The 24734-nt window shown below is 39.0% G+C and overlaps 5 protein-coding genes across 5 annotated transcripts; 1 reads left to right on the forward strand and 4 right to left on the reverse strand.

Moving 5' to 3' along the window:
* Window positions 1–869: 869 nt before the first annotated feature.
* LOC110760339 (putative F-box protein At1g67623) lies at window positions 870–1583 on the reverse strand. The gene has a single exon (XM_021962586.2). The coding sequence runs from the start codon at window positions 1581–1583 to the stop codon at window positions 870–872; it is 714 nt and encodes a 237-aa protein (XP_021818278.2).
* Window positions 1584–2560: 977 nt separating this feature from the next.
* LOC148292335 (uncharacterized) lies at window positions 2561–3718 on the reverse strand. Its single transcript, XM_088245776.1, has one exon. It carries the CDS (start codon window positions 3716–3718, stop codon window positions 2561–2563), a length of 1158 nt encoding a protein of 385 aa, XP_088101902.1.
* A 97-nt stretch (window positions 3719–3815) lies between these two features.
* Window positions 3816–4799, reverse strand: LOC110760338 (uncharacterized). Its single transcript, XM_088245778.1, has one exon. The coding sequence runs from the start codon at window positions 4797–4799 to the stop codon at window positions 3816–3818; it is 984 nt and encodes a 327-aa protein (XP_088101904.1).
* Window positions 4800–7497: 2698 nt separating this feature from the next.
* On the forward strand, window positions 7498–10716 carry LOC110760340 (geranylgeranyl transferase type-2 subunit beta 1-like). Its single transcript, XM_021962587.2, has 10 exons — window positions 7498–7634; window positions 7873–7926; window positions 8005–8155; window positions 8277–8393; window positions 8624–8690; window positions 8839–8987; window positions 9484–9620; window positions 9711–9809; window positions 9957–10032; window positions 10274–10716. The coding sequence occupies exons 2-10, from the start codon at window positions 7873–7875 to the stop codon at window positions 10366–10368; spliced, it is 945 nt and encodes a 314-aa protein (XP_021818279.1). The 5' UTR covers window positions 7498–7634; the 3' UTR covers window positions 10369–10716.
* Window positions 10717–15605: 4889 nt separating this feature from the next.
* Window positions 15606–20429, reverse strand: LOC148292336 (uncharacterized). The gene is made up of 2 exons (XM_088245779.1): window positions 19766–20429; window positions 15606–19666 (listed from the first exon to the last, which is right to left on the reverse strand). The coding sequence occupies exons 1-2, from the start codon at window positions 20427–20429 to the stop codon at window positions 15606–15608; spliced, it is 4725 nt and encodes a 1574-aa protein (XP_088101905.1).
* Between the last annotated feature and the right edge of the window lie 4305 nt (window positions 20430–24734).

Genomic DNA, 24734 nt, shown 5'->3' on the forward strand with positions numbered 1-24734 from the left:
GCGTGTGGCGGCATGGGAGCGTGCCGCGTGGAGGTCAGGCTTGCAGCTCCCCACTCCAGCGCCTCCACTTGGCATTTCTTGTATATTTTATTCAGTTTTTTTCCCAAAAATCGTTAAAAATGCAGGAAAATTAAGAAAAAAATTGGGAAATTTCCTAACTCTGTGTGGGGATAAATACTTCGTCAGGAGTTTTGGGTTAATATTTGGCAAAATATTTTTTGTGAAAATTGATATGTAATTCTTGATGTGAAACTTAAGGGATTTCCGTACTATGGGATTCAATATTTTTTTTGTTTGGTGTAGAAATCCTAAAAATTGCTGGACAAATCCGAAAATAATGGGGAAATATCGTAGATGGTTATAATCAAATTGGGAAAAACCCTCCACTTAATTCGTAGATCCACATTGCGATATTTAAATAATTATGTTAGTGAAAAAGGATTACCGGATGACTTAATTACACTTCTGTTTTGTTGCAAATATAGTTTCAAATGCAGGACAAATCAGGAAATTAGGGGGATTTGTTTGGGGTATTTATGGGATCATCAGAGTATCTTAGAAGATCAAGGATGTGTCAGACATCCACTTGTCAACGAAGTCACTGAAAGGATAATCCCTTTTCGGGTTGACAACACGCAACCTCCCTGCCATATGCCTGTCTGTCATCTTTAATGAATGACTGTTTGGGGGATATGAACCTGCAATTCCCCATTTGAGACTACTTACTGGAACGATATAGGACCCAAAACCATAAACAGAATTCAAATAAAAACAATACAAAGTTCACATAGTTTCACCTTTACATCAAAACACTAAAAACCAAAACAACAATTTATTAATAAAACACATATCATACCATGTATATAGACTTATATATCAAACGCAGTCATCAAGTAGAGTTCGTGCTGGATGCAGTATAGCTCCCTCTTCCATTTGCAGGGTTCACAGCAGTTCCAAGCATGTACGTTGCCCCAGTCGTCAGCTCTGCGGTCCCCGAACTGATACCACTCCCGATTACCCTCACAGTCAATGCAGTCTTGAAAAAAATCTTGGTCTGCAGTAAACTTTTCAACCAGAGGAGGAGTTTTGGTGCCAGACATTGTATACTGACCCAGTCGCAAGCTTATTGAATCCCTGCAAACTTGCATGTTCAGTTTCTTCGTTTTGCTGAGATGGCACAAAAACTCCATCGCATTCTCCTTGCCCTCGCTAGGGTTCAATAGCCCTAGCAAGCCAACAAGGTAGAAGGCTTCCTCATGCCCTGCCATAGCCGCCACCCGCAGGTTCTTCATGCCCTCATCATATTTCAATAGGAAGAAGTCATGAATAGCTTCTCTGTAAATCATTTCTGGATTGTTATGTTCTTTGCACTTTTGCAAGAACTCAACAATTTTGCCTTCCTCACTTGGGTACCAGTCCTGATGCAACTGGTACTTATCCACTGACACCGTTGTCCAAACCTCAGGATCGTTGAGCATTTCTTTAAATAACTTGCAGGTTGCCGCCATGTTGTACAGATCTTCAGAGGACTGCTTTGCAACCACCAGCAGCACCTTAAACCATGCCAAATGTGGAATGTCCATCTTGGTTGTTGGAGAAGAGGGACTGAAAAGGGTCTGTGGAGAAGAGGACTAAAAAGGGTCTGTGGAGAAGAGGGACTGAAAATGGTTTGTGGAGGTTTTAATAATCAAGGTGTCGTTTGGGGACGAAGAAGGAAGTGCCGCATATAAACCCAACCGGCGTGACCCACTTGACAATGGACGAAGACAAGGGTTTAGACCAGTTTATATTATATTATTCGTTTCCCAAGTGCTGTGACTGAAATGACAATTGACAGTTATCGCTGAAGCTGGAGGGACCCAATTGGTTTCGCGCTCTCCCATATTGAGAGCATTTATGATACCAGTTGTCACCGGCAGCAGTCACAAAATTATAAATGCTTTTCGTCATAATTATTATGCTAAAATCACATCACCACTTATGAAGCAAATGACTTAGTTACATTTGAACATGACCAAGTAATCAGTTTCATTTTGCCAACCTTGAAACTAAATATCAACGCCCCATTAACCGTAAAATAAATGATCACAGTGTATATGATACTAATAATGCAAAAATGACATCAGAACGAGTGAAGGTAACTTGCATTTTAACATTAACAACTAAGCAGTTGCTTCTTGCCAAATATGGAACTAAATATGAACGCGTATCACCAGTACAGAAAAAGAAAACTGTGTTTATGATACTGATAATGCAAATATGACAACACACGTTCTCAAGGTAACTTACATTTCAACCACGCCGCGCGAACACTTAAATCTCCACAAATATGATACTTAATTTGTCTGATTATCACCTATAAAGAAAATGAAACTAGTGTATTTGATACTAATAATGCAAATATGACATCACCACGGAAAGTAGGTATCTAAAGTGGCCGCTCCCCAGTCAAAGTGAACAAATTAATTTTGGCGGGTAAAATTAGTAAGGGGATTGCTGTATAAATAACAAAGTGATATATTTAACCTCACATTGCACCACCAGTTGGTCCAAACAACCCTCAACTCACCATGGGGTCACCTACGAAAATCCCCCCCATACTGATGGGAAGCAAATAAACATAATTAAATGTTATATGCAACCCTTTTTCCACCATTTTTCTTGCAAGGCTACCAATCCCTCTCAATTGAGAAAAATCGCTCATCGTACGCATATGATGAATATAAATCCCAAGTTGATCTTCAAGTGCCAAGAGGTCTCGGGGAGTAAAATCTTGAGGATAAAATTCAGCAAAACGAAGTAGCTTTTGTTTGTCAAAAGCTATGAAAGAATCATCTAGACTCAAACATGCTAAACAAAGAAGTAACTCAGTATTTACCTCATTGAAACGATGATTTAATTCTGCAAGTTGCCACTCAATGATCTGAATAAAGATATCCACACGATAATGATGGAGATGTGTTATTCTAGGAGCTTTCCGATGTGATCTCCATTGAGCTACATATGCATCATCCATGTTTGGAACCTCAATATCATGTTTGCCACAAAAGGAAGATACTTGATCAAGCAAGGCTTCAAATGCATTCTCTCTCATGTGTTGAAGTTGGTCTTTGTAAACTTTGACTAAAGTCATTGCATTCCCAATATCTTGGTCTTTCCTTTGTAATGCTTGTGACAAATCATTTGTGGCTCCCAATATAGATCTCATGAAAAATAGGTGAAATACAAACTCAAAAGATTGTATATCTCTCAATGACCTATTTGCTTCACCTATATTATCAGTGGAGCCATCCTCAATAATCAATTTAAGCACTTTCACCACAGATTTGAACATGGAAATGATACTAAGTAATGTACCATAATGTGAGTTCCAACGTGTATCACCGGGACGCTTGAGACAAGTTTCTTGATTTAAGCCTCGCCCTGTTGGAAGAGTATCTTTTTCAAGAGCTTCCACAATATCCTGTTGTAGTTGATCTCTAAGCATGTCACGACGATTACATGATGCTCCAACAATATTAACCAAGCTATTGCAAGATGTGAAGAAAGTGGCAATATCAGCATTTCCCTTTGTCACGGCCACAAGAGCTAGTTGAAGTTGATGTGCAAAATAATGAATATAATAGGCACAAGGATTTTCTCTCAAAATCTGTGTTTTAAGACCATTGAACTCACCCTTCATATTACTAGCTCCATCATATCCTTGTCCTCTTACCATAGAAATGCTCAATTCCTCTCTTGAAAACAATGTGTCAATAGCCTCCTTTAGTGAGTTTGATGTAGTGTCGCTAACATGTTGAATGCCCACAAATCTTTCAATTACATCCCCACTTTTGTCCACATAACGAAAACACCACTGCCATCTGTTCTTTTATTGACACATCACGCGATTCATCAACCAATAAAGAAAAGAATGCACCATCCATATCTTTAATGATTTTCTTTATTGTTTCAGTGGCACAAGCATTCACTAGATCTTTTTGAATTGTTGGAGCTATTAGCTTGAGATTCCCTGGAGCTTTTTCTAACACAACGACCTTAACTTTCTCATCATGATCAGCAAGAAATTGTAAGAGCTCCAAATAATTCCCCCTGTTGTTTGAAGTGTCACTCTCATCATGCCCACGAAAAGGAAGACCTTGCTTCAACAAAAATTGCACACAATCAAGAGAAGCTGTCAAGCAAATACGATAATCAATACGAGCTTGGTCTGATTGCTTTTCCAAAACTGTTTGGATGTGTTGCTTCTGATTCATAAGATCTATACAATATTGTTTACATTGATTATGAACACTTCCAACACCTCCAATATGATTCCTAATTCTTTCTTTCTTCTTCCAATTACTGAAACCCATCTCTGTGAAAGCATCGCTACACCCTTGACCAATTTTGAAATTGGATTTGAAGAGATAACAATAAAAGCAAAATGCAGCATCTTTACTTATACTGTACTCCAACCAATCAAACTCATCAAACCACTTGACATTAAAACGTCGATCATACCCTAAAAGATCAATTTGTGGAAATGTGTGATTCTTAGGTTGACAGGGACCCTTTTGTAGATATGCTCTTCGAACTTCGTCTCGAATGTTAGGATCATAATCCAACATTTGAGGTCGAAGTCCAGGGTCTGCAGGAAGATTATTCATAAGATCTTGCAACTCACTTTCTTTTGAACTACCAACATCTCTTGAAATACCCACATTTCTTGAAATACCCACTTCTCTTGAGTCCGAACTACCCACATTATCCGAACTAGAAGTAGTTGATGAGAACTTTCTCTTATAGAATCTTTCCATAACTTTCTATTCAAAAAACATACAAACTAATTAATCATCCAAATTGCCAAGATTTATTCTAACTAACCAAAATAATCAACATATTAATCAATCTCATTAAAGCATAAAAAGATTAGGAAATAGGTAACATATTCCTCAAATCCATCATATTAAAACATACATAATAATTAAATCATACAAAATAACATATAATTAATTAAAAACTCTAATTCATTCAAACTAATCAACATATTAATCAATCTCATTAAAGCATAAAAAGATTAGGAAATAGGTAACATAATTTCAATTTGAGGGATAAAATCCATCATATTAAAACATACAAACTAATTAAATCATACAAACTAACATATAATTAATTAAAATCTCTAATTCATTCAAACTAAACAACATATTAATCAATCTCATCAAAGCACAAAAAGATTAGGAAATAGGAGGATAACATACTTTCAATTTTGAGAGGAAATTTGAAACCAAATTGAATTTGGGGTTTGCTGCCACCACTAGATGAGGAGGTCGCCGGCGCCGGAGGGTGATTCAAATGGGGAGGCTATCGGATTGAGTGAAGGATGAGTAGAATTAGTGGGGTTGGAGATTTAGGGTTTGAATGAGAGGAATGAGTGAAAAACTCAATTCCCAATGGAGGATTCCGAGCTTGTAGGGGTCAATTGACCCCCTTTGCCCCAACGTGGATCCGCCACTGCTTGCGCAGATTATGGGGCAAGCCCAGTGAGGTGTGTATTCTGCCATTACTTATGCAATCAACATAGTTACAATTTGGACATTCCACAACTCCTGGAATGGTCCAGTATATAGTAAAGATAATGCAGAATGAATGGTGTTAATGGATTCCATTAGCATTTGTTGTTCAGGGAACCATTTTTTTGATATGGAGTTCTCTGCTATCCTTATTTGAGTTACTCAGTAATTTATATGGCATCCAAAAAAAAAAAAAAAAAAAAAATCATTTGACATGTATCTGGTGATGTTTTTATGAATAATTTGATTTCTTCTTCTTCTTCTTCCTTTTTTTTTTTTTCGTAATTTTTAAAAAATAATCTACCCCTCTGGTTTATTTTTGTGCAAGTCTTCTGTTAGGAGCTCCCTTAGTTTTTGGTAGATGTTGGCATGTAAGTGTGTGTTCTTCCTGTTATTGACACTAAACCCATTTTTCGGAGAAGTTGAATTGGTGAAATGAAATTGGAATGCTTTTGGTCTAGTTGACAATGTTGGATAATTGAATGTGCATATGGAGTGACTGTAAAATTTGTTCAAGAAAACCTTCAAGTTAATGTGGTTCTCGAGAGGGCTATTGTTTTCCTGTCTTCTATTTTAATTCATGGGCGATGGTATAAGTTTCAGTAAACTTTTGTAAACTTGAACATGATCTTTAAGTTTGTATTAAAAAAGTGGTTGTGTAAATATGGAATTGATATGCATTCTCTCGCAGTTGCAGTCTGCTAGAATATTCAGCTTTACTTTTTCCCTTCCATTTTCCTTTTCGATTTCTTATATTTTGGCTTCTTGGTTATAGCTACCTTAGTACCTGGAATTATAGCTCATGAGAGCAACACCTTTATTTATATAAATCTATTTAAAGGATGAGACAACAAAGGATCTTTGAAAATTATGGTATGGAATGGATGTTTTGCAAACCAAAGTTTGAGAGGTCTGTCATTGGGAATGCATAGTTGTATCTGAAAGCTTCCTATACTTTAGGTCAAACTCATAAAGAGAAGATTTAAATTCGTAAAGAAGGGGTAGTGTTAAAGCTATTTCCCAAGTTATTATTTCAAAATCTTTGCCCTTCCAAGTTTTAAATGTTTAAATTATTTGTTAGGGTTTCTCAATTTGGGTGTTTAATTTCTGAATTTTAATTCTTCTCTCTTTCTAAGTTTGATAACTACCTTCATTATTTGGTTGGAGTTGTTAATACAACCAGAACCATATTTTAGATTCAGTTGGGATTGTTGGGAAATAAGAATGAGAGATTTTTTTTGGCTGGCTCTTTGTCAGTTGGGATTTGTTTTTCTTTTCTTTTTTTAATGCTACTTAATTGTTGTTTTGATTCTTAATAGTTCTTTATTTGATTGCTATCAGGTGTTTATTTGATTGCCTTAACTACATTGTGCTCTGTTTTGATTTTGAAAATGTATTTTTGACATGTTCAACTAGATTTGATAAGGGTCGTTTAACTAGATTTGACATGTTCAACTACATTGTGCTCATCGTCTCATCGTTCTCATCTCATCCTTTCTTGCGATCTCATCTCATCCTTCTTGAAAATTGCATCTATCCTTAGTCAAGTATCTACATCTATTTCACATCTATATAAGCACGTTGCGAGTTTTAAGGCTACATTTATGTTCCCTTCCTTTACAGTCAACGTGTTCTTAGTCTTAATTTTGTATGTTTTGCTATTTTAAATTGCACCTCTTGACACTTTCTGAAAAACTTATGAATTTATTGGGACAATTGGTTGGTATTTAAAGTAGTGGAAAATTTTCAAAACATTTCAAAGTGGTTCAGATTCTGATTTTCTATTATATACTAAAACTGAATAAAAGTTACTGTTGCTAGACTGTAGCTTAGGAATAGTGAAATGACCTTTGTGCCCCTGCTTGACTGGTTGCCCTCTTAGTTATGTTCACTGATGGACAGTGCAATGGCATTTTTGCCCTGATGAACAGCTACATAGCCCTCTTTCTCAGTTCGATTCTTTTCAAAACTAAAGCCCCTGCAGCTCTCAAACCAGAAAGAAAGCCGCGTTGACCGAAGAGAAGTGCGAAAGAGAGAGGCCGCAGAGATCATAGTCGTCTTCTCTAATTGTCGGACAAGGTAAGCCTGCATAGTTCTCAGTGGGTTGGGTTTTAAACTTCACATTGTGTATAAAATTTGTCATAACTATAATAGCAGATGCTGATGCATAGTTCCAGATTAATGATTTCGTTTGATATAATTGTCATCTGTGCTTGAGATAGTTTTGAATTTATTGGTTAGGCTTCTTTTTGAGAGCCACAAACAGCTATCTTGCACGCATTACAATACCTATGCCTAATTTTGGAAATTTTCACAGATGGGGGAGCTGGCAAGTCAGAAACATGTTCAGTTCATTGTATCAGTCGAAAAGGTCTGATTTTAATTCGAATACATTTGTTATGCTTTTGCTTTATACCTAATTGTAATAAGATGGTGCTACTGTGCTCAGAAGAAGGATTCTTTTGAGTCAGTGGTGATGGAGCATATAAGAATGAATGGGGCATACTGGGGTTTGACTGCTCTTGATCTTCTTGGGAAGCTGCACGCCGTGGATGTCGAGGAGGTTGTTTCCTGGGTCCTCCAGTGCCACCATGACTCAGGTTTGTACTTTGCCTAAATTCTTAGCCAGCCCAACAACACTAAACTGTTAATTTGATCTTCATTGTTTGTATGGTGATTTTGAGTTGTAGAGAGGATGATGATACAGCTTTGTTTATGCAGGTGGGTTTGGTGGTAACATTGGGCATGACCCACATGTACTATATACCTTAAGTGCTGTGCAGGTTTTGGCCTTGTTCGACAAGCTTGATGTTCTGGATATTGAGAAGGTTGCAAGTTGTATCCTTTAGCATATCTTTTTGTAAATTGAAGTAAATCTTTACCACTTTAATATATATTTTTCCATGGTTATTGGCATTCAAAATAATTGTTATGCCTTGTGTTGAGAGGCTGCTTATAGCTTCCTAAAATAAGATGTAATCATAGACAGGCACCTACAAAATTAGACAATTAAATTTGTAAAGAAGATTGAATTTAAGCAAATTTGTGCAACTTAATATAAAATTCAGATGTGGCTGGGCTGCAGAATGAAGATGGATCATTTTCAGGGGACATGTGGGGTGAAATTGATACACGGTAGTCATTTTTAATTTCCTCTACTTTTGGAATTTTATGATTTTTTGAAGTTGCCATTTCTTTATGTAGAACATGACCAAGTAACAAATTCTTTGCTGTTCCTTATAAAAGAAATTAACAAAACAGCAACACTTTCTTTTGATTTTAGGTTTTCTTATATTGCTATCTCTTGTCTCTCATTACTACATCGTTTGGATAAAATCAATGTGGAGAAGGCTGTGAACTACATTTTAAGTTGTAAGAATCATGATGGCGGATTTGGATGCATACCTGGTGCAGAGTCTCATGCAGGTCAAAGTAAGTTATTTACCATATAGTGTCTCTAGGATGTTTACTTTCTGATTAGTGCTTAATAAATCAGTTTTGTTATACGTCCAGTTTTAGACTTTTCCCCCCCTGTATTTTGATTGTTAAACGAACTCTGTATAGGTTTTATTCAGAGAATCATGTTTACTTCAGATTCAGTTGTATTTTGATGGAAACTCAATAGATCATTGAAGCTGTTTCCTTTTTGTCCATTCAATGGATGTTAGCAGTTACGCTTGCATTTTATGTCACCTAGTTAAGTTTTAAGCTAAGGTTGTCATTATTTTTTTCTTTTTCACGTAAGTTTTTAGCTAAGGTCATGTGACACATCTCTTTTTACATCATTCCAACTCCCAAATCTAGTGAAGTATCCTTAATCTTGCTTAATCCACATGCCTGATCTGGAAATGGCATAATTCGGTTGTATTATCTGTATTTCAAAACTAGATTATAAACTACAGCTTTGCTCTGCACATTGTGACTACAGTTTTCTGTTGTGTGGGTGCACTTGCCATCACGGGGTCACTACATCATATTGACAAGGACCTTCTTGGATGGTGGCTATGTGAGCGGCAAGATAACAAAACTGGAGGTCTTAATGGTCGACCAGAGAAACTTCCTGATGTAGGGTTCTTTTTCCTTTGAAATTGAAACTGAATTTGTTTCTTTTAACATTCTTGGACTCTTCCTTATGGCATTATTTATTCATTTCAGGTCTGCTACTCATGGTGGGCTCTTTCTAGTTTGATCATGATTGACAGAGTTCATTGGATCAATAAAGACAAGCTTATCAAGTTCATTTTAGACTGCCAGGTTACATTTACCTAACGAGCTATTTGTACATTTGGATTATCCTTTAGGAGTGGACATTCTCCCTGTTTTTGTATTTCCTGAGTGAAATTCCAATCATGTAACTATGGATTTATTTGAGATGCTTTGGCTAATTATTGAAATTTGCAGGACATTGAAAATGGAGGAATTTCTGACAGACCAGATGATGCTGTTGATGTTTACCACACTTACTTTGGTGTAGCTGGTATAATTCTTGCCTCTGCTTTCTTTGATTTCCAAATTTCTTCACATAATAATTTGGCATGTTGAAACCTTTCTGGTTAGAGCTTCTGAGTTTCCATCTTGGTTCACAAGGCTAGCTAGTACCTGCTTATGAACCACATATAGTGCGAAAATGTTTATATAAGATGATTTGTGTTCTTCGTGTAATTTTCTCTCTACAGTATGCATCACATTACATCTAAAGTTGATGTTTATTGATGCAGGGCTCTCCCTTCTCGAATATCCAGAGTTGAAAGCCATAGATCCAGCGTACGCTTTGCCGGTTGATGTTGTAAATAGGATTATTTTAGACAGATAAAGGCTGTGTTTGCAACACTCTGACTTGTTGAGCTTGCTGCAATTTGACACTTTTTTGGTTCTCAAATAGGTCACAACTCTCAACACCTTATTGATATGTAGAATATACGTTTTTCACTTTGGATGATCCATATACATTCCAGTGGTAGTTGGATGAAATGAGTAATTAAGCTCACAGCTGTAGAGCCTGTAGCAGCCACCATCCCACTCCATGAATGATGGATCTCATTTATGAAGTGTGCTTCGAAGTATGGGGATTGAACTCTGTCTGGACTCAGAAAATTGTGGTCCCTGTTCTTCAACATTCGATGTCATCCAATTCCAAGTTACCATCTCATTTCCTTTTCTATTTGGTTTCTTTGTAGAAAATAGGTAGATTTGTTGACTGAACTTTGATACATAATGATACATTTTCATCTAATCTAATTGAAACTTGGTAACATTGGCATACATACAAACATGCCATCAAATCAATCAAGGGAAGAAGCCCTACTATCTTTATTAGCATGTGTCAGATTGTTCGTCACCTCTGATATTCGGATATTCAATTTGGAGCGGCTAATGAAACCCACATTTGATCAATGGTTGAAAATCATCTACGCACATTTGATTTATGATCATACATTATCTAGTCACTCAGAAATTCACCACAAAATGACCCGATCACATAAAACAAGTGTCACATCCCACATTTGATCAATGATTGGAAATCATCCACGCACATTTGATTTATGATCATATATTATCTGGTCACTCAGAAATTCACCACAAAATGACCCTATCACATAAAACAAGTATCTCATCGCATCTGTCAAGAAATGGTAAATAACAAGAGCCAAAATGTCTTTAATTGCATCCAGGTTGTGTTGCCACTTGCAATTTGCAAACAATATGATTATATGAGAGAGAGAGAGAGAGAGAGAGAGAGTGTGTGTGTGTGTGCGTGTGTGTTTGTTTGCATGTGACCTTGTATGACAAGATTCAAGGTTTGAGCATCAAATCCTTTTGGCTCTCTTCATTTCATTGGAAAATTGCCGTCACTCCACCCAATCCCATCCCATCCCAGCCGACCTCAGTATTTCAAACACAATTCAAGTGCCCACTTTGGTTCCTCCCTCATTTCGGTGGAAGCTAGACTAAGAGAACCCTCAGATTCTAACCAATCAACGAGACACATGTCACCATTCCTCAAACATTAGCCTTACGTGTACGGATGTGATTGGCCAGACCTTTAGGCCAAGTAGGGGTTGGATTGGGATTTAACATAATAAAATAGGCCAAGTTGGGGTTGGATTGGGATTGAATATAATAAAATAGTGTATTTGTTGGAAGAAGAAAAAAAAAAACTGAGAGTTTTGAGAGTGTGTGTGGGATTAAAAGGCGTCATGGTTGTGCCAACAAGAGGACTTAGGCAAGGCGAACCCTTCTCGTCTTATCTGTTCTTAATATGTACGAAAAGGTTGTCTGCCTTATTATCCAGTGCTCTCAGAACGAAACAAATCAAGGGAATTTCAATGGCTAGTGGAGCCCCCACTATTTCCCATCTCTTTTTTGCTGATGATAGTTTGTTTTTTTGTGATGCCCATTTATCTACTGTGCACATTTGCTTCATATTCTCAGATTGTACGAAAGGGCTTCAGGCCAAAAAATTGATTTTGACAAGTCTGCGGCGTGTTTCAGTCCCAAGACAAATCCCATAATGAAGCAATTGATTTCAGAGATGCTTGGAGTGCGGATTGTGGCTTGCCATGAACGGTACCTCGGTTTGCCCACGATTGCTACTCGAAATAGATCCCAAATGTTTAACCATGTTTGGGAGCTCTTGTGGCACAAACTAAATAATTGGAACATGAAGCTCTTGTCGGCGGCAGGAAGGGAAGTATTAATCAAGGCAGTTGGGCAGGCTCTTCCTACATATACAATGGGAGTTTTTCAACTGCCGCAGACTCTGTGCAAAGAATTATCGGGTATGATAGCCACGTTTTGGTGGGGGAAATATGATCAAAGAGGCATACATTGGATGGGGTGGCGAAAGCTATGTCAACCTAAATGTATGGGGGGCCTTGGTTTTAAGAATTTTGAAGCTTTCAATAAAGCTTTGGTAGCGAAACAGGCGTGGTGTATTTTGGAGAAACCCAACTCTCTAGTGGCAAAGATCCTGAAGGCTCGATATTTTCCACATGGAGACTTCATGGGGGCCCCTCTGGGTCCTTCTCCGTCTTTGATATGGCGATCTATTTTGTGGGGACGGGAGGTTATTGAGGAAGGGCTAGATTGGCGAGTTGGGAACGGGAATTCAATTAGGATTTTTCATGACAAGTGGATCCCTAAACCGTGTACTTTTAAACCATTATGGAATGCATGATTGGATTAGAATGCTAAGGTGGCTGATCTAATCACTGATTCTAGAGTAGGGGATTTGGCTTTGCTAACAAACCACTTCTGTGGGGAGGATAAAGAGGCCATAACTAGCATAGCTCTAGGGTGAGTTGCACAATTGGGTGATAACCAATATTGGTACTTCGAAAAATCTAGTAAGTACTTAGTTAAAACTGGATATCGGGTGGCTTTATCCCAATGCGATGAGAACTCTGATATTGGTGGCTCAGATTCCTCAACAAGACAATCTTTTCGGAAGCAACTCTGGAAGCTTGAGGTGCCAAGTAAGATTAAGAATCTGGTGTGGAGGGCGTGCTTAGACATCTTTCCCTCTGCTGTTAATCTGTATAAGAGGAAAGTGATTCAGTCCCAAGTTTGCTTCAGATGTGGCAAATATTATGAGGATGCCTGCCATGCTTTGTGGAGTTGTAAGGTCAGCAAGTAGTTTTGGAGGTGTACGGGGTTTGCTGGGCGTTTTAAAATTAGTGGAGGCTCTTTTGCAGATTTATTTGATCCGGTTATTAGAGCTTGCTCACAGGTCGACGTGGAGAGGTTTGTTTGTTCTGTTTGGAAGCTCTGGCAGACACGTAATGATATGTTGCATGGGAAATCTATTCCTCGCGTACAAGACTTAGTCGAGAGAACTATGGAGCTATATGGAGGTTACAAATCCTGTTTGGTGCGGCCCCAGTTGTTTGGGGTGTCTCGGCAAATCAAATGGGTTCGCTCGCCTTTGCATACCTTTATGCTTAATTGTGATGGTGCCTTGGACCGTGAAGGAGAAAGGAGAGGGGGGGGGGGGGGGGGGGGGGGGGTTGGTTGTTGTAGAGATAATGCAGGGAGATTCATATGTGGGTTTGCTACTTTCAGTCCACTTGGGCTGAATGTATTATGCACTGAGCTGGTGGCATTGAGAGAAGGGTTATTGATGATGGGATTTAAAGGCTATACTCAGTTTTTGCTTGCAACTGACTCCAAAGAAGTAGTGGCGATGCTCAAGGAAGATTTGGAGTGGCGGAGTAATTTGGGTAATGTGGTGGAGGATATTAGACAATTAATGGCGGATCGTGGGGTGGTTGATGTGGTGTTTCAACCTCGCGATGGCAATGGGGCTGCACATGCACTGGCCCAGTTTGGATTGAAGAAAGGTCTACGTTTTTTTTTGGGAAGATATTGCTCCTAGAGCTGGCAAACGGGTCGTTTTAGCGGGTTCCGGGTCGTTAACGGGTCAACCCGTTTTCTTAACGGGTTGACACGAAAACGACCCGTTAAGTTAACGGGTGACAAATACTAGACCCAAGCACGACCCGTTACAATTCGCGAATATCCGACACGACCCGTTAACCCGTTAAGAATAAACCAGAAAAAAAAAAAAAAAAAAAAAACCATCAAAGCACAGCTTCTCTATCCCAACTAGCCAACACCTTCTCTGTCCTTTTTCCCCCAAACCCAAACCCTAACCTTTCTTCCCTCTTTCCCTTTACATTTCAATCTTCTCACCCCAAAACAGTATATATCTCTCACAAATATATTAAAACCCAACAACAACATAAACTGAGGAAGAAAGAAAATTCAATCTGTGGAACTCGACCTAGATACCTCCTCCTTATTCCATGGCTGACTCTGGTGGCTGGGCTCATTGGTGGACTCTAGTGGCTGGGCTGACGGAGTCTGTTGAGTGGAGAGAAGCAGAGAAGAAGAGAAGAAGAAAAAAAGGAGAGGAAGAGCTGGAGGAGTCTGTTGAGTGGAGAGAAGAAGAGAAGAAAAAAAGGAGAGGAAGAAGAAAAGGAAAAAAAGGAAAGAAGAAAAAGACACGGAAAGAGAAAGCTAAAGAGGAAAAGGTGAACTCACCCAAAAAAAGAGAGGAAAAGGTGAAGAAGAAAAGAAAAGAAAAAATATTTTGCAAAATTACAAAATTAACCTCCCTAACGGGTGTAACGGGTTCACCCGTTTTCGACCCAACACGACCCGTTAGCTTAACGGGTGGCTAACGGGTTCACCCGTTTTCAACCCGACCCATTAAGCTCAACCCAAATACTGATAATTTCGTGCGAATTCGTGTCGTGTTAACGGGTCGTGTGCAATATTGCCAGGTCTAATTGCTCCCCCTTGGCTGGAGCAGGTACTAGAGAGCGATAGGGTGCATATTTAATGGGGCTCTTTTGTTATCCTCTGTTGTTTATTTGGAGGTGCTGTGGTATTCTTTTTCCTTGACATGATTTTCCTCCCTTAAGGGTTTTATATGACAAGGTTTTAATGAGGCCACTCTGAGCCATCCGTTTCGCCAATTGATTCTTTTGTAAGTTTGATGCAAGTTCAATGAAATTCTTCTTCTTGATTAAAAAAAAAAAAAAAAAAAAAAAAGGGCGCCATGATCGAAAAGACATGTTCATGCCAACATGCGTGCACTCTACCTCCCTCTGTCCTTGGTTAATCTGACACGTGATTTTAAATATTTCACTGTTTTCATTTTATTTTAATTCTTCATTTTCTATGTTAAGAAATTAGAATTCCCAGCAGAGTGAATCTTGAATTCCCATTTAAATCGAGTGCAACCCAAATCACAGTTTAATGTGAATCAACGTGGGCATAAATAAATTGGGAGCTTTGGTGAGGTTGCAAGTGAAATTGTACACGTACAACTGTTTTCCCAATAATGGTCATGTCATGTTGCCTCATAAGCCTATTGATATGATGTATAGGCCTGGAACCCCTTTTTTTTTTTTTTTTTTTTCGGTTACAAGGAGGGCCGAAGCCCAAGAAAGAGACCAAAAAGAGAACTACACTGGGACAGGCCTGGAACCCCTTTTTTTTTTTTATGAAGAAAATGGGGGGAAACCCCAAGCACCAACACAGCAACTAACTAGAACTAATCAGGCGGGACTTAACAGTTCCCAAAGAATCATTAAGCAATAAAAAATCAAGCCAAGCAGGGCTCTCCTCAAGATAGTAACAGCCTAGATCCAAATTGTGACTCCAAGTAGCCAACCCGTCAGCTACATCATTCATCTCTCTATAGATATGTTGAAGCTTGATCCTTCGAAACAAGTTCATAAGTCTTTTACAGCTACTAATCAGCCCTGCATTAGGATGACAAGCATTCAAAATCTTACTCTGAACAAGAAGCACCGCAGTCTCAGAATCCATCTCAATAACAATATCCTCTACTTTTTTCTCAACAGCCAAGTTCATCCCAAAAAATAGCCCCCACAACTCAGCTTCAAGAACTTCTCCCTGGCCTGAGTTGACAGCAAATCCACCAATCCACTGACCCAAATGATCCCTCAAGACTCCTCCAGCACCAATGGCACCAGTACTGTTCATGCGAGATCCATCGACATTTAACTTGATCACACCAATTTCAGGAGGAGCCCAAGCCAACAACACTTGCACCTTATTAGCTCCACTATTATTACCAGCAATGGCTTGAAACCAATCCTTTGCAGCAGTAAAGATCAAATCTTTGGGATTGAAAGGCAAGTCAGTATCATCTTTAAAAATAAAGTCATTTCTCCATTTCCAAATATACCAGCAAATGAAAATAAACATAATTCTCCATGGAATCTGAGCAAAGTGAGCCTTGGAACACAAATTGCTTAATAGCCAAGGATGAAAATCAGTTTGGAAAAAAGGTATAGCTTGAGTAGAGTTCATAAATAGACCCCAGACCTTTCTTGCTCTAGAACAATCTCTTAAGATGTGCAAGGTAGATTCAATAGGCCACTTACAGTAATCGCAGGCACCGTTTCCAGTGAGATGCCTTCGAACTCGCTGCTCATTGGAGAGAATTTTCCCCTGAAAAACCAGCCACAAGAAAACTTGGAGTTTGGGAGGGATTCGAAGCTTCCATAGAACTCTCCACCAAGGGTTTAGCCAATCTGCCTCCTGAAAAAGCAAGCTGTAAGCAGACTTGACAGAGAATAACCCATTAGAAGTAGGTTTCCAGATCCGGCTATCCTCCAATAATCCCTGAAAATCAGCTGAACAACCAGTAACTTTTTCGACCCATTCCTCAGGGAGAACACTCCTCAACTTCTCCACATCCCACCAACCATTCACAAAAAAATCAGAAACAAGGGAATTCAAATTGAGATCAGGAGCAAGGTCCACTATCTGCATCAAAGGTATATCACTGATCCATTTATCTCTCCAAAACTTAACCTTGTTGCCTTTCCCGAGTCTCCAAGATAAACCTTTGTCAAGCAGTTGAGCACCAAACATAATCCCCTTCCAAGTAGGAGAACAATTTTGTTTTGGGGCCAAATTAGGCTCACAAAAGGAATGGCTCTTAAAATACTTCTTTTCAAAAATTTGGGCCCATAACCCCTCATCCTTCCTCAATAACCTCCAGCCAACTTTAGCTAGTAGAGCTTGATTCATATCATGAGTTTTCTTCAAACCCAACCCTCCCTTACTTTTGGGTTTACAAACAAGGTCCCACTGGCACAAGTGGATCTTATGCTTCTTCGCACTGCCTCCCCAAAAAAAATTGCGATTCACTTTATCCAAATCCTCACAAGTGCTCATAGGGAGTTTAGAGGTTTGCATTGCATAAATTGGTATGGCTGAAGTGACAGCTTGAATTAGAGTAGCCCTTCCAGCTGTAGAGAGAACCTTACTTTTCCAAGAAGCCAGCCTGGCATGCATTTTGTCCACAAGATTGCTATAAGTAGCCTTAGTTACCCTAGAGTGTAACAGAGGCATCCCCAAGTAATTCCCTAGGTTCGTAGTGAGAGGAGAACCACAGATACTACTAATATTAGCAGCCATTTCTTTGCTAATATTAGGGGAGCAGTATATTGCAGACTTTTCAAAGTTGACAATCTGACCAGAAGCTTTACAGAAGAGGTCCAAGCATTTCTTCATTATTCTTGCTTGGTGAGTACTAGCTTCAGCAAAGAGAATTAGGTCATCAGCAAAAAATAAGTGGGATACAGCAGGCCCAGCTTGGGAAGCTTTCACCGGTTTCCATATATTCTTTCCCACAGCCTCCACAATGAGGTGTGAGAGCTTTTCAATGCAAAGGACAAAAAGATAAGGTGAGAGTGGATCACCCTGTCTAATACCATTGAACGGAGTAAAAGTCGAAGTGAGCTCCCTATTCACACAGACTTGATAGGTGACAGAAGAAACACACTGCATGATCAACTGAATCAAGGTAGTAGGCAGACCTATTTCATGAAGAACTACCTCGATAAAATTCCAACTCAACCGATCATAGGCTTTAGATAAATCAATCTTCCAAGCCATAAACCCTTTTTTCCCCTTAGTACTCCGAAATTTAAACATAATCTCTTGGGCAATGAGGATATTATCTGTAATATGTCTACCGGGAACAAAACTCACCTGATGGGGACTGATTAGCTTAGGCAGAATAGGCCTCAGCCTAGCAACAATCACTTTAGAAATCACTTTATAAAGAGTGCAGCATAGGCTGATAGGGCGAAAGTGCAACATAGAAACAGGGTTAGCCAATTTAGGAACTAGAGTGATGAGAGTAGCATTCAAACCTTTGAGAATGTGACGCTCCCTGAAAGCTTGAGAAACCAGGTCATAAATGTCATTACCACACATATTCCACTGATTTTGGTAGAAGCAAGCAGGAAACCCATCCACTCCAGGGGCTTTGAGACCACCTATATTGAAGAGACTTTCCTTGACTTCACTAATATCAACACGAGCCACCAGACCATTCAAATCAACATCATTGATACTTGGAAACAGATTAGGCATGGATAGCCCACTGTGATCCCTGGGAGTCATAGAGAAGAGGCCTAGAAAATAATTCACAGCAAGCTCTTTTAAACCTTCAGCCTCCTCTACCCACAAATCATTATCATTTTTCAGCTTTTCAATCCTATTTTTCCTTCTTCTAACAATGGTGGTTAGATGAAAGAACTTAGTATTACGGTCACCTTCTTGAAGCCATTTTATCCTTGATTTCTGTTGCCAAAATAAGGCCTCCTGCTCTAGAACGGCATTATACTCTGTAACAAGAGATTCTTCCAACTGACTGAGAGATCTATTAGACCTGTGATGCAACACCTTTTGAATACCATTGAGCCGAGCTAGAAGCTTCACTTTTCTTTGCTTTAAATGCCTAAAAACAGCCACATTCCACTGCTTCAGAGGTTCCACCAAATCCCAAGATTTATGCAAAGCCGACCCAGCCCCTTGTTCCCACTTTGGAATCACAAAATTTTGAAATTGCTCATGCTTCAACCACATGGCCTCAAATCTATAAGGTCTACTGTTAGGACAGGAAACCATTCGAGATTTGAGACTAATTTTAATGGGGCAATGATCAGACTTGGTCCTTGGAAGATGCTGAACAAAAGCATCAGCAAAGGTTTGCCTCCATTGAGTATTACACACAGCTCTATCCAGTCTTTCAAAGATTCTTTTATTGCTCCAAGTAAATTTAGGCCCCGAATAGCCTAAATCAACCATACTATGCTCATCAAACCACTTCTTGAACCCTTTAAGTCTACATAAATGAGATCCTCCAACCTTGTCATCTACATTGAGCATTTCATTAAAATCACCAGCTAGGAGCCAAGGCATCTTGTGACAGCTAGCCATAAAATCCAGGTATTCCCACAACTTCTCCCTTTTAGCATAACAAGGGTTAGCATAAACACCAGAAAACAACCAAGGCTGTTGACCATGCCAGGAGACGCAAGCAGATATGGTTTGATCAGAAGTACCAATAATCTCCACCCGAATTCTATTTTCATTCCAGAGCAGCCACATACCACCAGAAAAACCAATAGGATCCACCACCTCACAACCAGAAAACCCTAAGGATTTGATTATATTAAGAGCCTTGCTCCCACCAATCCTAGGCTCGCAGACAAAAAGAAGATCCATATGATGCAGCTTAATTAATTCCATCATATTAAATTTGAACTTTGTGCAGGCTGCACCACGAACATTCCAACATAGAATATCCATAAAAAATATAAAGGAGATGGTTCACCCAGAGGCTCACCCTATAAATCAAGAGTCAACGGTCTTACCTCCAGCAGACTTGGAGGTATGATTAGCATCTATCTCACCCTCAGCGTGAACTTGATCTTCAGAAAGGTCCATTCCTTCCACAGGACAGAAACCATTTGTCATAGCAGAGTCCATAGAGGCATTATCCACATCAGGCTCCCTCTCATCTGCTTGCTTACCATTCTCAGTTGTAATATTTGGTGGTTGGTGTCCAAATATATACACACCTTTATCCTTTGGAAAAATTTGACCCCCTAGCCAATCAACCAATTGATCATTCATAGATTCCCCGTGAGAGTCCCTCCTTTCACCAAACACCCCTTTGCCTTTATTCAAAGGCCCAACCAAATTATCACCCTTATCACCCATCATGCTTGGCTTAACAGTTGCCCCTGAAGAGCTCAAATTTACTCTCATATTTGAGATATCTTGTAAAACAGGTCTAGCCCCACCTTTAGAATTTTTCGACTTAGTCCACACCTTCCCACTTGGCCCAGTCGTATCATGAGCACCAACCTGAGCTCGAGGCAAAAAGACACCACCACCTTCCACAACGTCATGCCCAAAATCATCTCCAACCTTTCTCAGAGCATCAAACCGAGATGCTTGAGGTTTCATACCATTACCCTGCCCATTCAGCCCTTTAGACCCATTTTTAGGCTTCCTCCTAGAAGGGACGTTCATCCACGGGCCCGTAAATGCTCCACATCATTATCAACATTTTCCTTTTCCATAACAGCAACCGAATCCGTTTGTTCCAACTGAGAGCTAGTACAAGCTTTCCCATTCCCCTCTGTTGAAGGCTTCACATTCAAAGTACAGTTCTCACGTTTGTGTCCATAAAGCCCACAGAGATAACAGATATCTGGCAACCCTTCATATTCAACATTATACCAGGTTTGATTAATCTGGACAAAAGCATCCAGAGGCTTAGTCAAATCAAGCTCCACACACAATCTAGCAAAAGCATCCAGGTTTGATTAATCTGAACCCTGGAACCCCTTTGTTTTGCAAGAAACCATCAATGCAATTACACTTTCTCACCTACTATATTTTCGCATAATTCATTTACCCAAAAATAAAGACAAAATATGTTGTCATCACTCATTATCGAACTTTGAGAATTTATGAGTAATTTATAGAGTATGTCGAAAATTCGATTAGCTAGAGCTGGAGTAGCTACTTTCGGTTTTGAAGTAACAAAAAGAAAAAGAGGATTCCTTTTCTACTTTCCAAGCCATTCACATTTAAACATAAACAAAATTTAATAAAAATATTAGAATTCAAACTTTATACTTGAAAAGTAAGAGCCATGAATAATTTATTCCTAAACAATTAATAAAACTTTATTGCATAAAATTCCCTGGCAGATGAAATCTATAACAAGGCACCACTACTACAAAAAGGGCAAAAGACGACCAGTAAACAACGACGGTAGATCAAAAAACCGTCGTTGTTTTTTAAAAGACGACGGTAATAGAAACCCGTCGTAGAAACATACTTTAAACACCTAAAAAACGGCACACGTATAGATATTTTGAAACCACGACGCACCAAATTAAAAAAGCGTCGTCTTATTACAAAGGTATTTTCAGAGTTAAAATCTGAACCTAAAAACAACGACTGCATCTATGAAATCACCGCCGTAGAAAGTAAAGACGACGATATAAAAATAAGACGCCGTGTTAATTAATTAATAAACACGACCCAATTTTCTTAGTCAGCGACGCATAAATTCAAAGGAATCTACGACGGTTAATTACAAAAAAAATCGCCGATTTAAATTAAGTTACCACGACTGTAAATATAAATTTATCGACTTTTTAATTATAATATACTACGACGGTATCCATAACTCTACTGTCGCATAATTGTACTAACCACGACGGTTTGTTAAATTAACGACGTACAAATTTTATGCCATTATTCGTCTATCATTACCAGAATGAACTCTGTTCCTCATCATAATCGAACCAGAATGAACAAAGGCAATGTTTTAGAAGTGGATGATGTGCCAATTACTCTCACAAGGAGTTTGAGGGCAAGAAGCTTGTCTCAGCCGCCAAGGAAGGTCTCAAGCTTAATGAGAGTGAAGACGAGGCAAAGAAGAAGGAAGAGTTGAAGGAGAAGTTTGAGGGACTCTGCAAGGTTGTGAAGGATGTTTCGGGTGACAGAGTGGAGAAGGTTGTGGTGTCTGACCGTCTGACCGTGCTGGACTGCCAACATGGAAAGAATCATGAAGGCTCAGGCCTTGAGGGATAACAGAGCGGCTGGGTACATGTCGAGCAAGAAGACCATGGAGATCAACCCAGAGAACCCCATCATGGAGGAGCTGAGAAAGAGGGCTGATGCAGACCTTGTTCTCCTTCTGTGCAGAAAGACAATTTTTTAGATGATGTGTGCGTGTTTGTGTCTTTCAGATACACAAACGCGCACACACATCAACATCCAAACTGAAAAATGAAAGCGAGATGAGACAGAGAGGTGATGTGCCTCCAGAGAATTGAGAAAAAGTTGAAACCCTAATTGAAAAATGAAGACGACAGAAAGACAGAAAACCCATTATTTATAAACAAATCTTATATACCTAGGGATGGCAACGGGCCGGGTAGGGGCCGGGTATGACAATACCATCCCCGTCCCCGCTCTCCATCCCCGCCCCCATCCCCGAACCAATCCCCGTTTAATAGGTTTCGGGGAATCCCCGTCCCCGTCCCCGTCGGGGGACTATCCCCCATACCCGGCCCAAATCCCCGATTTTTTTTGCATAAAAAATATTTATCATACATTTTAACATTAAGTTTCATATCAAATTATCATTCAACACATTCAAATTAACTATAAAGTTCAACTCAACTATTCAAAATCACATCAATATGAAAATCCAGAGAATATTAGGAAGAATTAGGAGAGGGAGGTTAACTTAGGGTTAAACATAAATATTATAATTATATATTTATTTATTTAAATATAAACATATATATTTTCGGGTCGGGTTCGGGGATGGGGACGCCAATACCATCCCCTCCCCATACCCGTCGGGGATTTTTCAAGTTCGGGGATCCCCGTACCCGATACCCGTTTGGCCCCGAAATCTCCCCCCGTTAGGGTCGGGGACCCGACGGGGACCCGTCCCCGCGGGGATTTTTGCCATCCCTATATATACCACGTCGGTTTTTTAAATTATCGATGTTTATATATAACATACACGTCGTTTAAATTTAAAATAAGGTCGTATAAATTATTTAACAACAACGCTATATAAAAACGACGTTGTAATTTTTTGGAAAATTAATTTATTGTGTAATTAAAAAACTTACACGTCGGTATGAGTAATTAAAACGACGTGGTATTAATTTTTCACGTCGTTATTATTGAATATAAGGTCGTTGGGTAAATTGGAAAATGACGATTCATCTTTTTTGAAGAAACATGCGTCGTGTAATTCGATTTCAAAACGTCGTTTCATTAAAACATACCGTCGTTTAAAGTAATATTATAGGGCAGTGTTAACAATAGCGCCGTATAATGTATCATACTAGGGCGCATACTATTAATAGCGTCGTTGTTATGAAACGGTTTTTTATTATTTTAAACTTTTCGCCTTCCTGACCCATACTTGCACTGTTTCCAAACCCGAGAAAAACTTTCAAGCTTTTCTCATTTTTCATTCTCCAAGAACTGTTTCAAACTTTCAAGCTTATCTCCTCTTCGTCTTCATCTCTGAACTGAAACACCAAACTCCAGAAGAAAGCTTTCATCGCAAGCAAAGGGTAAGCATTTATGGAAGGATTTTTGTTCCTGTTTTGCATGCGCATATCATTTTCGTTTTTTAAAATCTTTTTCATTTTTTCTTTCCAAGTTTGATAAAATTTGCAGACAAAGACGAAAAGTTTCCAAGTTTGAACACTACTCTGGTTCTTTTACTTCAACTAAATAAGATGACGGTGGCTTGTTATTTACGTGGTTAGATTTATAGACCACGACGGTTCGTCAGTCACCCTAGCGTCGTGTGAAAGTGTTCGTCGTTGTTTTTTAAAATGATATCCTTTTTTTGTTTTTGATTTTTAAGGATATATTCATCGCATGTTTGATTTCTCTGAACAATGGTTTTTGTTTCGAAAATCTTTTTAATTATTTTTCTGCTGAAAATATTTTACGTTGTTCCTAATTTGTTTTTGTGGTATAGACGACGGTATATTAATATTTACGTCGTTTTATTTTCAATACCACGGTGAATTTTTATTATTAACGTCGTTGTAATATTTAGTACTCTGTTTTTTATTATATCATAAGACGTCGGTTGTTTATTATTGACGTCGTTGTAATATTTTATCACGTCGGTGATTAATTACCGTCGTGTAAATTTATTATTACGTCGTTTGTTTTGTTCTTACGTCGTTTGAAATATTATAATACGTCGTAGTTTATAAATAATCGTCGTGGTTTTTCTTAATTTCACTGATATATTTTCACTTGCAGGTTTAATTTGTCTGTAACCATGGTTTCTCAATCCCAAAGTAAGGAGTCTGGCTTGAAAAAAAATGAATCCTCGAAGAAGGAGCTTAGAGTTGTAAATCCTCAAACCAAGGCCTCGAAGAAGATGAAGTTTGTTTCATCTTCTGAGACAGAACCAGCCAGCACGGGAACTATTTCTGAGGAGGCAAAGTCAGGTCGGGGTATGAGCACAGTGCCCCGTGTTGTGCAGAGAAAAATTCAGAAAATCAAGCCTGTTGTTGAGTACAATGAAGAAGGGAAACCTTATGGCCGTGCACATAATGAGATGCAGTCCTACATTGGTGTGTTGGCACGCTCCAGAGTCCCACTTGTGGACAAGAAATGGGTTCAAATATCCAAGGATATAAAAGAGCAGATTTGGGAAGCCGTTGACATGACTTTTGTGGTTGGTAAAGGGGGCAAGCAAATGGTGCTATCTTCTGCCGCCAAGAAATGGAAAGATTTCAAGTTTACACTAACGAGGTTTCATAT

This window comes from Prunus avium, chromosome 8, assembly GCF_965620075.1.
Source record: "Prunus avium chromosome 8, drPruAviu1.hap1.1, whole genome shotgun sequence".
NCBI lineage: Eukaryota > Viridiplantae > Streptophyta > Magnoliopsida > Rosales > Rosaceae > Prunus > Prunus avium.